This window comes from Typopeltis vanoorti, chromosome 13 (assembly GCF_054136105.1).
Source record: "Typopeltis vanoorti isolate ZY-2024b chromosome 13, IOZ_Tvanoo_1.0, whole genome shotgun sequence".
Lineage (NCBI taxonomy): Eukaryota > Metazoa > Arthropoda > Arachnida > Uropygi > Thelyphonidae > Typopeltis > Typopeltis vanoorti.
Window position 1 is genome coordinate 116996640 of NC_143561.1, and position 13059 is coordinate 117009698.

Genomic DNA, 13059 nt, shown 5'->3' on the forward strand with positions numbered 1-13059 from the left:
GAGACAGATCAAACTTTCTGCTCAGTCTCATACCTCTCTCTTCCAGTACTTTTCTCGATCTTTCCAGTTTAATTCCCGCTTCTTCTCTTGAATCTACCCACAGCAAGATGTCATCTGCATACAATATTGTCCAAGGCATCATCTCGCACCTCCTCTGTTACCACCTCCATCACAATATTAAACGGAAACGGACTTAATGCTGACCCTTGATGCAAGCCAAATGTTACTTGAAAACTTTCTGTCTATCCCAAACAGGTCCGAACACTTGTCTTCACATTTCTGTACATTTCCAGCACCAACCTGACATATTTCTCCGGCACCTTCTTCTCCCTCAGACACCTCCAGACTTCTTGCCTTGGCACTCTATCGTATGCTTTCTCTAGATCAATAAATACCAGATGTAGCTCACTTTGTTTCTCTCGATATTTTTCCATCATCTGCCATAACCCAAAGATAGCATCTGTTGTTGATCTACCAGGCATGAAGCTAAATTGTTCCTTTGCAATCTCCACCTCCTTCCTCAATCTACCATCAAGAACCCTTTCTAGGATCTTCATTGTGTGGGACATCAACTTTATTCCTCTGTAATTTTTACAGTCTTGTGCATCCCCTTTTCCCTTGTGGATGGGAACAAGAGTATTCTCCCTCCATTCCTCGGGTATATTTTCCTGTTGGCAAACTTTCATGAACAGGTCCCACAGCAGGTCAATTCCTTCTTCCCCCAGTGCCTTCCATGCCTCCACTGGAATCCTCTCGGGGCCCACCGATTTTCCATTCCTCATCCTCTTCATGGCCTCCGTCACTTCCACTCTACTGATGTTCTGCACCATCCCCGCAGAAGGCTGCCCATCTTCTCTGTGAGTCCTTGCATTTTCCTCATTCAAAAGTCCCTCAAAGTATATTCTCCATCTGTTTCTTATGTCCACATCCCTCCATAATACTCTTCCTTCAGCATCTTTGATCTGCCTCACATGTAAGATGTCCTTTGCTGCTTTATTTCTACATTTCGCTAGTTGGTAAATTTTTGTCTGTCCTTCCTTTGTTTCTAATTGATCATACAGATCTTGATATGCCATGGCCTTCGCCTGTGCCACAACTCTCTTGGCTTCTTGCATTCTCTCTTTGTACACCTCTCTGTCCTCTTCCACTCTTGACTCATCCCACTTCTGCTTTGCCTTCCTCTTAGCTGTCACTGCCACATGTACATCATTATTCCACCACCAACCCTCCTTCTGCTCTCTAAACTTTCCAGATGTCTCACCAAGCACCTCGATTGCACAGCTCAGGATTACTTTTGAATTATGTTTCCACCAATCCTGTACACTTTCCAGTCCATCCGAAATCTTCTCTAACACCCTCTCCCTAAAACGATTCCTCACACTCTTCTCTTTTAAGCGAAACTACTTAATTGTCTTCATCCCATGGCATCCAGAAGTTCTTATCTTCGATCTTATTTTAAAGTCTGCGCACAGCAGTCGGTGTTGTTGTGCTACTTGATCTGTTGGAATTACTTTACAATTTGTCACAACCTTAAGATGTTTTCTTCTAGTCAAAATGTAGTTAATTTGTGAGCTGTTGTTACCACTCCTAAATGTTATCAAATGTTCTTTCCTCTTGTAGAAAAATGAGTTCACAATTGCCAGATCAAACGCTACTGCAAAGTCCATAACCCTCTCTCCTTCCTGGTTCATCATTCCACCCCATGGCCACTATGCACCCTTTCACAGTCTCTATTCTGTCTCCCTATGTTTCCGTTCAAGTCTCCTCCGACAATCACCATCTCATTTTCTTCCAATTCCCTCATTTCTTCATCTAACACGTTCCAGAACTCATCTTTTTCCTCTGCTGTACAACCAACTTGCAACTATATAAAGTAATCCTCAAACCCGTACTTTTGTACAGCTGTTAAACACGGACAATGATCCAGAGAGATCAAAGCTGATTAAGAAAGATCTTTGACCCAATTAAAGAAATTGGACTTTGGAGAGTGAGGAACTACAAAGAAATAATGGAGAAATTTCAGTAATATTATTACTGAAATAAAGGTGAGAAGACTGAGTTGGCTAAGACATGTTCAGCGAATGAGATAACAGAGCCATAAAAAAATGTCTGGACTAGGTGGATCTAGACCAAGAGGAAGACCCAAAAGGAAATGGCTTGATGATGTGGAGAATGATTTTAAAATAATGAGAGTAAATAACTGGAGGAACAAGGCACAGAATCGTGAAGAATGGAAGGCTATCCTGAGAAAGGCCCAGGTCCTAAATGGACTGTAATGCCAAGAAGTAGCAATAGTAGTGAAAGTGGCAAGTGTGATGCTAGACATGTTCTTTGAACTGCAAGAATAGCAGCCTGTAATAGAATGATTCAGGAAGGCTCAAGTCACCTATGAGAAATTGTCCGGCGCTCTAAATGAAGATGAACAGGAGCTGTATAGACAGCAAGTAAAGGAATAACATTTTCAACACTGGAGATAAATCTGCAATCAATGAGTTGATGCAAATGTGTTTGGCAAGCAAAACAGGAGGAAAGGATATACTTGCTGTTGATCTTGATAATTCAATAGCTCAGACATGGGAAAAACAAGCTGTTATCCTATCCTAAAAGTTCTTGTTGTAAGCTTGAGGGGAGAGGAGCACACTTTATGTGCTCTATTAATTAAAGACTTGATAACACCAAATTTTTGAGAGGTGTGATAAGCAGACTTTTGATGAATTTATCTATTAGTAAAGGTAAGTTTTCGATAAACACTGGTTGATAAATTACCAGAGGCCGTGCATGTAAGAAGGATGTCCAAGAATGATAAACTACCAGTCTTTTCTTTTTCCATGGTGAACTGAATGCGTAGGTGAAGGCTATTGATCTGTTGTAGGAATGTAGTAAGTTCCTCTTCAGCATGGGGCCAAACAGCAAAGACATCATCAACATAACAAAACCAAAGAGAGGGTTGGGGATGAATGGATGGATGAGAACGAGTCTTCCAGATGGTTCAAAAATAGTTTGCCAAAGGTGGAGAAAGAGGGCTACCCATAGCAGTACCTTCAACTCATTTATAGATCTTGTTTTTCCAGATGAAATATCCTGAATGTATAACAAATTCAAAAATCTTTGCAATATTTGTGCTCCTCTCCCTCAAGCTTACAACAAGAACTTTTCACTATCAAAAAAGTTAATAGAATTTAATGGTTACAATCCTAATCAAATCCAGCAGATATGTGACCCCTATTTTCCAACATCTCAGGATTCTTCAACAGACCGATTGGCAGAATTTTGAAGAGTATCATCTCATTCCCACATAGGTTCCTATCAACAAAATTTCTCGCTCGTTGCCATCTACAAAAGACAAACTGGCACCTCTATTATTAGCTGACGTTTACCAGATATCATGTGAATGTAATTTAACATACTTTGGACAAACAGGCTGTTTTGTAGAAAAAAGAATGAAGGAACATCAGTATTATATCAAATACATGAAACCTCAAAAGTCTGGTCTGGCACAACCTAGTATTGACACTAAACACAAAATCCAGTGGGATAAAGCTCATCTTCTCCACAGATGCAAGTATAAATACGAACGGCTTTTCAAAGAAAGTTGCGAAGCCCTTTTACATCAGCCAAATTTGAATTGAAACGATCGTCTCTCTCTCCCAAAAGTTTGGGAGATTCTTATTTTATGTAACCATCAAAGAAATAGTTTTTAAGAATTATTGAATAATATTTTATTAATAATTAATATTAATTTCTAGCACATGGAAACAATTTTTAATTGGTAATCCACCGATGTTATGTACTTTGTATTCCATTCCTTTGAACTGTTTGTTCTACACTGATGATGTACTGTTAATTTCAGTATGAAATATTCGTACCTTTATTTCATTAAAGTTAATTATTGTGGTTTTCATGTAATTTATTATTTATAGTTATCCACAGGTACCTTTAAAGATTAGACTTATTCACTAAACAAACAGGCAAGTTAGGAAAATTATTGGTTTCAAAGATAAGCTTCGCGCACGGATTGCCTTTCTCAAAAAATGCCGTGATATGTAAGTTATTCCTAGATTTGCTAGATTTAGAGAAACTATTCGGCATCCTGGAGCTCATGCAATTTAAATTATTGAGGTCTCGTTAGTGAGTAGCTAGACCTAGATAATACCAAACATAGACTCAGCCCCACTCAAACCTTCTATCTGGCTAAGATATGTAGATGATGTGTTCTCTATTTGGCCTCATGGCCCAGACACGTTAGACTCCTTCCTCAGTCATCTCAATAGTCTACATCCAAGAATCCAGTTCACTATGGAAAAGGAAAAGAACAATTGTTTACCCTTCCTAGACACCTTAGTCACACGCCTGCCTAATGATACACTTACCTTCACCGTATACAGAAAACCCACACACACAGGCAGATACATTCACAAACTCTCCCACCACCACCCCTCTCAACAATATGGCATTATTAAAACTCTTACCAACAGAGCCCACAATCTTTGTTCCAGTGGAACCGCCCTCACTAATGAGCTTAACCACATACACAGCACTTTCCTCTCCAATGGCTACAGCGATCACAGTATCAAAAAAATAATCAACTCCTCCCCCATTCCCCTTCCTTCTCGTCAACAAGATTTTAAAAATGCCATCACCATACCCTACATCCGTGGCACATCTGAAAAAATAGCCAAGATACTAAAACAATACAATCTACACACAGCATATAAGCCCCACCGCAAACTGGCTACCCTTATCCGTTCTACGAAAGATCAGCTCCCTCCTCTCTCTCTGCCTGGAGTTTACAAAGTACCCTGTTCCTGTAAGCTGGCGTACTTTGGACAGACAGGCAGATCAGCATCCATCCGTCTAGAGGAACACAAATCTTACATCTTCAAACACAACTATGGCCATTCAGGCTTGGCTGACCATGTTTTGGACACCACCCACAGAGTATCATGGAAGAAAACCACCATGCTCCACCACAGCAAATTCAAGAAAGAGAGACTTTTCTTAGAAGCAGCAGCAGCTCTCAAAAACCAACCAAATCTCAATAAATATGGGTGCATTAAGCTTCCGAAGATTTGGGAAACACTCATCACCAGAGTTCCCACCTTACATTCCAGGCCACCTACTACTGCCCTTAGAGGGTGCTCTACCTAGATAGGACTTTAGTGTCACCCACGTGGTTGGGCTTAGTATTGTTTGTTATTTGTGCATATGTTACATTAATTTTTTGTAATCCCCGTAGATGTCCTAGTGACTAGGACGAAATATAGGAAGTATTAAAGTCTATTTTAATTCTTTTTGAGTGTTGTAAAAAATCCATTAAGCCTCCAACATGATAGATAATACCAAGTTTGTAGCGAACAGAACTTACATACCCTACTATAAGAATTGCCAAGGAGTTGTCCTAATAAATTACTAAATATATGTAAGTTCTGTTAGCTACAAACTTGGTATTATCTAGGTCTAGCTACTCACTGATGAGACCTCAATAAAGGTTGAAACCGGTCTGGGTAGTGACCTTCTCTCATAATGTATAACAGTAATACAGCTTCTAGGAGCTGGGTTTCACATTATGGGAAAATACCAAGAACAGTGAACGGAGCTTGCTCCACCCTTACTATGAGTTGCCCCGTGTTGCACTATCCAGGTATTTGCTTACGCTTGGACTCGCCGAACTTTATATAGTTTCTATATTCGGCATGAAACTCTCTGGGTTTCTTATTCAGCTGTGAAACAATATGGGATGTAATATCCCTTAATTTAAATAATTTTATGTTGCTGAATTGAAGCCTTTGGCTCTTCATATATTTAGTAATTTATTAGGACACCTCCTTGGCAATTCTTATAGTAGGGTATGTAAGTTCTGTTTGCTACAAACTTGGTATTATCTACGTCTAGCTACTCACTGATGAGACCTCAATAAAGGTTGAAACCGGTCTGGGTAGTGACCTTCTCTCATAATGTAAGCTCCTAGGAGCTGAGTTTCACATTATAGGAAAATACCAAGAACAGTGAACAGAGCTTGCTCCACCCTTACTATGAGTTGCCCCATGTTGCACTACCAGATGGACTATGTGTTACACTATCCAGGTATTTGCTTATGCTTGGACTCACCGAACTTTATATAGTTTCTATATTCGGCATGAAACTCTCTGAGTTTCTTATTCGGCTGTGAAACAACATGGGATGTAATATCCCTTAATTTAAATAATTTTACGTTGCCGAATTGAAGCCTTTGGCTCTTCATATATTTAGTAATTTATTAGGACACCTCCTTGGCAATTCTTATAGTAGGGTATGTAAGTTCTGTTTGCTACAAACTTGGTATTATCTAGGTCTAGCTACTCACTGATGAGACCTCAATAAAGGTTGAAACCGGTCTGGGTAGTGACCTTCTCTCATAATGTAAGCTCCTAGGAGCTGGGTTTCACATTATGAGAAAATACCAAGAACAGTGAACGGAGCTTGCTCCACCCTTACTATGAGTTGCCCCGTGTTGCACTACCAGATGGACTATGTGCTACACTATCCAGGTATTTGCTTATGCTTGGACTCACCGAACTTTATATAGTTTCTATATTCGGCATGAAACTCTCTGAGTTTCTTATTCAGCTGTGAAACAATATGGGATATAATATCCCTTAATTTAAATGATTTTATTAATATTTAAATATTTGTTGTTTGCTTTCACTAATGTGAGATAAACCACATTTTTGTAAACATGCATCGGTTTGTGTTTTATAGTTAGATTTGAACGCCTGTACAAAGTAAAGTCAATGTGTTTTAAAGCTAAGAAATCTGTGAGGCTACTTTAGCAATATGCCCTCTGCACAACTCCCCATCTACTAATCCCTCTCAAATTCCTGGCTTCATCAATTTCCTGGAGTACAGTTCCTTCAATGTGGTACACAGCTTACAATCTTTGTATCCATTATGTTTTCATACTGTCAGCCTATTCAAATCATCCTGCAAGCTTCACGCTTCATCACCTTGATTAAATATTACTCTACCCAAACTTTGCATCATCATCAGCAAACAATTGAATATCTCCCTTCAAATTATTTCCTATATTATTTATGTGAAAATTATACAAATATAACATCAGTGGTCCAAGCACACAGCCCTGTAGCACACCACTGGTCACCAGTCCTCTCCTGGATTCTGCTCCTCCATATACTACTTTTTGTCATCTGTCCATCAGTCACCCTTTTATCCATATCACCAGTTTCATATCCATTCCTATTTTGTTTGCATAATAGAGTTCCACATGATTTCTAAATCACTTAAGGAATTGAACAACGTAGATCCGAATATAAATTAAATTATACTTTAATAAATATTTCCGATATTTCGGCAACGTCACGTTGCCATTTTCAAAAGGAACTTACAAAAAAGGCACGTGCACGCAGGCACTACAACACAGTAACTGAGAATGAAGATATCATTCTCCTAGAAGTCCTGATGGTGCCCTCTAACGGGCTAAGTAGGTGTTCTTGGCCGTTGGGCTGAAGGTCTGCTGATGTATGCCTCCCAAATTTGGGGCAGTTGCATATAACCAAATTTGTTGAGGTTTGGGGAGTTTCTTAGGAATTTCTGGTCTTGCAGACCATGCTCTGGATACACGCCACAGAATACGGTGGAAGAAAGCTACAGTAATACACCGTAGCAAATACAAATTCAAAAGACTATTTATGGAATCGGCCTCAGCCCTAAGAAACTACCCAAACCTCAACAAATTTGGTTGTATGCGACTGCCCCAAATTTGGGAAGCATACATCAGCAGACCTTCAACCCAACGGCCAAGAACACCTACTTAGCCTGCTAGAGGGCACCATCAGGACTTCTAGGAGAACGATAGCTTCATATCTTCATTCTCAGTTACTGTGTTGTAGTGCCTGTGTGCACGTGCCATTTTTGTAAGTTCCTTTTGAAAATGGCAATACAACGTTGCCGAAATATTGGAAATATTTATTCAAGTATAATTTAATTTATATTCAGATGTACGTTGTTCAATTCCCTAAGTGATTTAGAAATGCATAACCAACGTATAAGCCTGTCTACGAGAAGTTCAACATGATATCCTGTCAAATGTCTTTGCAAAATCCAGCAGTTTCATCATCTACCTATTCACGTTATCCAACTCAGCTGTCACCCTATTATAAAAAATTAATAGATTACTAAGGCATGACCTACCCTTCACAAAGCCATTCTGCCTCTCATAGAGCAACATATTCTTATTCACCCATTCCTGAAGTCTCTTTTTGACCACCTTTTCCTGTACCTTCACTACCACTCCTGAGATACTAATTGGTCTATAATTTGTTGCAACAGATATAGATCCTCCTTTATGCAAACAACTTATTTTGTCCTCCTTCCACTGGGACTTTGCCAGTGCTAAGGCTTAAATTAAACAGCCTAGTCAAAGCCATTTACCCTGCAGATTCTCTTAAAATGCAAGCCAATATTCCATCCAATCCCACAGATGTATTTGCATTCAGATTTTGCAATATTCTAAATACCTCCAATTCATCAACTTCTGTTCTCACATCAGTCCTTCTCATCTCTGCCATAACAATATTTTCACTTGGATGATATAATCATGCAAGTGAAAGCTCAGCAATTTTATCTGTCTCTGTTACCTCTCTACCATCTGCACTCACTTGTCACATACAAATGTATACTTTTTTATGTGTATCTATAATTTTGCTAAAGAGCAATTTGACTATATTTACTTTTAAATATGAAGAGAAAAAAGAAAGCCAACTGTTACCTCAGATTTCCTTACTGAAGACTGCTTCATAAATAAATTCTTAATATCTTTTGTCTTTTCTGAAGGCTTCTTAGATCGCTGTTGATAACTCAGCTTATCCCGTCCTTCGACTTTCTTCCCTTAAAAAAATTCATAGAAATAATTTTATTTTTGTTAAGCATAGGGACAGGCAAACAAACCTGTATTCTTAATTTTTAGAAACATTTTTTTATACAAAAACTTGAGTAGTTTGCTGCTAATCACATGCACATTAACAGTAAAACTTTTTTTTTTTTATCAGCAGTGAAGAAAAATATCCAATAATTTCAATAAATAATTTTTGTGTAATCAAGTTTTTAAACAATCAATAAATGAGCTTTTATTTATTGATCAAGCTTAAGTTATCACTAAACCTAGAGTAAGCCAACATTTTCCAAATTATTATCAAAGATCGTAATTTTGTAGAAATTAGGGAAATCCAGAGTGAACAGTAAAAAGTCAGCTACTGGAACAAACAAAACCTCAGCAAAACTAAAAGCACCATCAATGTGAGAAGTATGTCAAATAAAAAGGTCAAACAAGCAGAAGAATTAGAAAAGTACTACGTCGACATAACTGGTGTTTCCAAAAATATATTAATTTAAACAAATAAAAATAAACTTTTGTTTGACAAATATTTCATCCTGAAACTCAGGTTGTCTTCAGTGGCAGACTAGCATGAACATGGTAAAATGTTAATAATGAATTTTTTTAAAGAACAATATTAGCTCTGTGATTTATAATAATGAAACATGATGTGAACTGATATATATTCTTCCAATATATATATATATATATAGAAAGAAAAAAAAATGATGGCTAATAAGACCGAGACTTCGAATTTGAAGCAGCACCAGTGGAGTAAGTACATTCTTTTCCAGAAATTGCATCCTCAGTGTCAATCTCACACACTGTGCTACACCAGATTTCTTAGATTTATTATTAATAATGTATAATTAGTGCTCTTATAATCTTTAATCCACAGATCGTCCGGTTTATCTGAAGAGGATCAGCAATCGGAAGGAACTTAGTCAACATCAGGAGAAGAAAAAGATCTTTAGAAGAAGGCAGCCATGAGGAGAGTTAGATAGGAAAAAATGTATGCACTAGTATACTTCTTGAGAATTTTTGAAATTGGTTCTGAGATACCTGAAATGAAAAATTTCTGGAATATACAGAATTAGAATTCTGCACCATTCTGGATTGGAAGCAGGCTTATAGGTCAAAAACATGCTATAATTTCCATTGAGAGAAGCTGTTCAGTTACATGATGCATTGGATCTAAAAAGTTGATATTATTATTAAACTTCTAGCAAGAATTTTTCCTTCAGATATTATCACTTGTCAGGAGGGCTCCAGAAATCCACTTGCCACAAGCACGTTATCAGAGACAAATGGTGAGTGAATTTTCATCCTCATTCTAAATGCACTGCCTTATTTTCATCAAATAATTTAGGATTTTTTTTCATTTTCAAACATCATCTTATTCACTATTATGTTATTTGATCATGGGTTGCTACCACCAAATATAATAAAGAAGTTTTATTTTTAACCAGGAGATAACATCTTATGTAATTCATTTAATAAATTCATTCCTTTCTAGACTGTTTGTCCCAGCCAAAAGTTAGTTTGCATGAAGATATTCTCAAAGATATGCCTCACTGCTGTTTCTAAAATTTGAAGCAATTCTAATCTATAACAACTGGTAGCACATTTATCTCTCACCTTGTTTGTAAATTAAAACTGTACCCTGCATCCACAGATTAATGGTGAAATAAATAGTGAAGTATTTCTCAAACAACACTTTATTTTGCGTAACTTGTTATATATCATCAGAATTCTTATAAAAATCAGAAATATCCTTAAAAATTCATTTTACAAGACCAATTTTCATTTATTTCACTGACAACTATAATACTTCCATCGCTTCTTTAACCCTTCAGTAGATATAGTATGCAGCTGTAATGTATTGGCATAAGCTTATTTTTCAGAATTAACAACATGAATTAGCTAAGTGTAATTATATACTTGAACATAGAAGATGAAAGAACCATTCTGTAATGTTACTTAAAAAACAGCAATTATCTTGCAAAGACAAGCCAGAGACTAGATCACATTATTGACATTACATTGTGAAAAGTTAGTACTGACTCCATTGCTCGCATTCACCATCTTCTGTTATTTTTCAAACTTTATTATTTGTCTTTCGTATTGATTTATTTTTATGGATAAGTTATATAGATTCACCCTTCATTATGGATAATAATTGAAAGGAAATGCAAACTATATTGCAAACAAAACTGAGCATAAAGTCAAGGGACTAGAAAATATTAAAAACACTGCAGAACCTGCTTTCAAGCCAAATGGCTCAAGAAATTCAAGTGACTGGGCTACAAAGCTGCAGTCTGTAATGTAAAAAATATCCTGGGACTGCTAACAGAAATTCTGAATTATTACAAGATTTTCAAGGTCATTGGTTCCATTTTCACAAAAAATGCTGTAATACAGACTTGAAATCTCCCAGTAAACATCTCTAGCTGTTTTCCAAAAAAAGATGAATTCTAAAATGTTTTAATACCTGAAGTGCCTTTTTAATATAGCCTGTTGTAAAGCCATATTCAATAAACCATCTACTGACTTCAAAAACTTCATACCCAGTAGTAGAGAACAGTATCAAAATGACATTAAACGTAAAGAACTTGTGTCGATTACTGCTGATGTCGCTAAACAAATATTAGTTAAGGAAATCAAAGACTCTAGTAGCTAGTCTTCTTCTAGATGCTTCTACAGATATTGCAACTGAGGAGAAACTCGTCCATTATTTCAGAATTATTACTATTATGACATGACACCTTCAAGTAATTCTGGGAAGGCACACTACTATGCTACAACTCACCACCTCCTTTACTTAAACTTTCAACTACACGAAACTACTACTACATCAACACCATCTGCTGCCCACAACCACCACCACCAAGAGTATATTTTGTCTGCAAATTGTGTGTTCTCATGGCTGATTTCTCTACATACAGGATTTAAAAAACAGAGTTTCCAGGAGAAAAACCCTGCTATTGGGCATAATAAAAATTAAGGCATTTGTTTACATAATTCCTTTCCAATACTCAGAGGCAGTGTACTTTGAGAGATGAGATAGATAAATTAACAAGTTCTTCTAGTCATGGAAGAATTGTAATTGATTAGCAGGCAGTGGAAGATAAGTAGCATGAAACATGTTGCAAAAAAAGACTATTAGCAAAATTAAATACACATGGCAGGTCTATTTATTAGGCATGCCAAATTCAAATTATTGCAGATAATATAAATTTGGCTGTTTTAAATTATATTAAGGATGTTCTCTCAATCTATCTGTGTATATATATATATATTTATTATTATTTGTTTTGAAATAGATTAAGTGACTATAAGTCAAGAAATAAAAAATAGAAATATTTTAATTTAAAGAACCTGCACAACTAGTTTCGTCTTCTTAGAAGACTTCTTCAGGTGCATAACATGAGGAAACTACCAACAAACATTGTGTTTGTGTGTGTGTGTGTGGGAGGGGGATCTATACATTAAAGCATTAACATTTGAAGCTGTTTTGTGTATCTCTTCATTGTCAGGTATGCGCACACATTCAAGGTCTTGTGAACACCAAAGTTGGATAGCAGCACAATGACAATCTGACAGATTATAGCTGAGATTAGTGTTGAGATGTACTGGATGTAGGATGATTTCTTTAGATTCTACAATTCTTCTATCCAGTTCATCATAGCATCGAAAAATATTTTCCGATTTGTCCCCTATGACTGGTTGAATGATAGAGTTATCGTATTAGCGGAATTCAGGACATGGTTCGACAGAGCAGTTGCTCTGGTTCTGCCATATGTGTTGACAAGGAAAAGAAGGAGCAGCCATAGTATTCAACACTTATTACGAGGCTACTCTTGAATGGCAGGCAATTTCAAGTAGAGTGATGTGAGCAAATATCAGAATGGGGAACTGAACAATGAGACTTATTTATGTCTATGGTACCACAAAAATTACTCCACTTCTACCTTAGTAGAAGTGGATGAATTTTTTGAGGCTTTGGAGAAAGTAACTGACACAATGGAAAGTTGGTCCTTGTTGTGGATCTAAATAGCAGAGTAGAAAATGATTGTCAGACAGGCAAAAATATTTTGGAAAAATTTGGAGAAAAGAGCAAAGCTAATAATAATGGCAAATACCTGCTAGATTTCTGTTTAGGACATAGTCTTTTAATGCTCATCTTCAAA

The 13059-nt window shown here is 36.9% G+C and overlaps 1 protein-coding gene across 4 annotated transcripts in view; it reads right to left on the bottom strand.

Annotated features, from left to right (window-relative positions):
• The window catches only part of PolA1 (DNA polymerase alpha catalytic subunit), a 561406-nt gene that overhangs the window by 461966 nt on the left and 86381 nt on the right, over positions 1-13059 (bottom strand). For all 4 annotated transcript variants that reach the window (XM_090402430.1, XM_090402431.1, XM_090402428.1 and 1 more), the window contains exon 5: positions 8765-8883. In XM_090402430.1, the coding sequence (XP_090258556.1) occupies positions 8765-8883 (119 nt within the window). The remainder of the gene's footprint in view (positions 1-8764; positions 8884-13059) is intronic.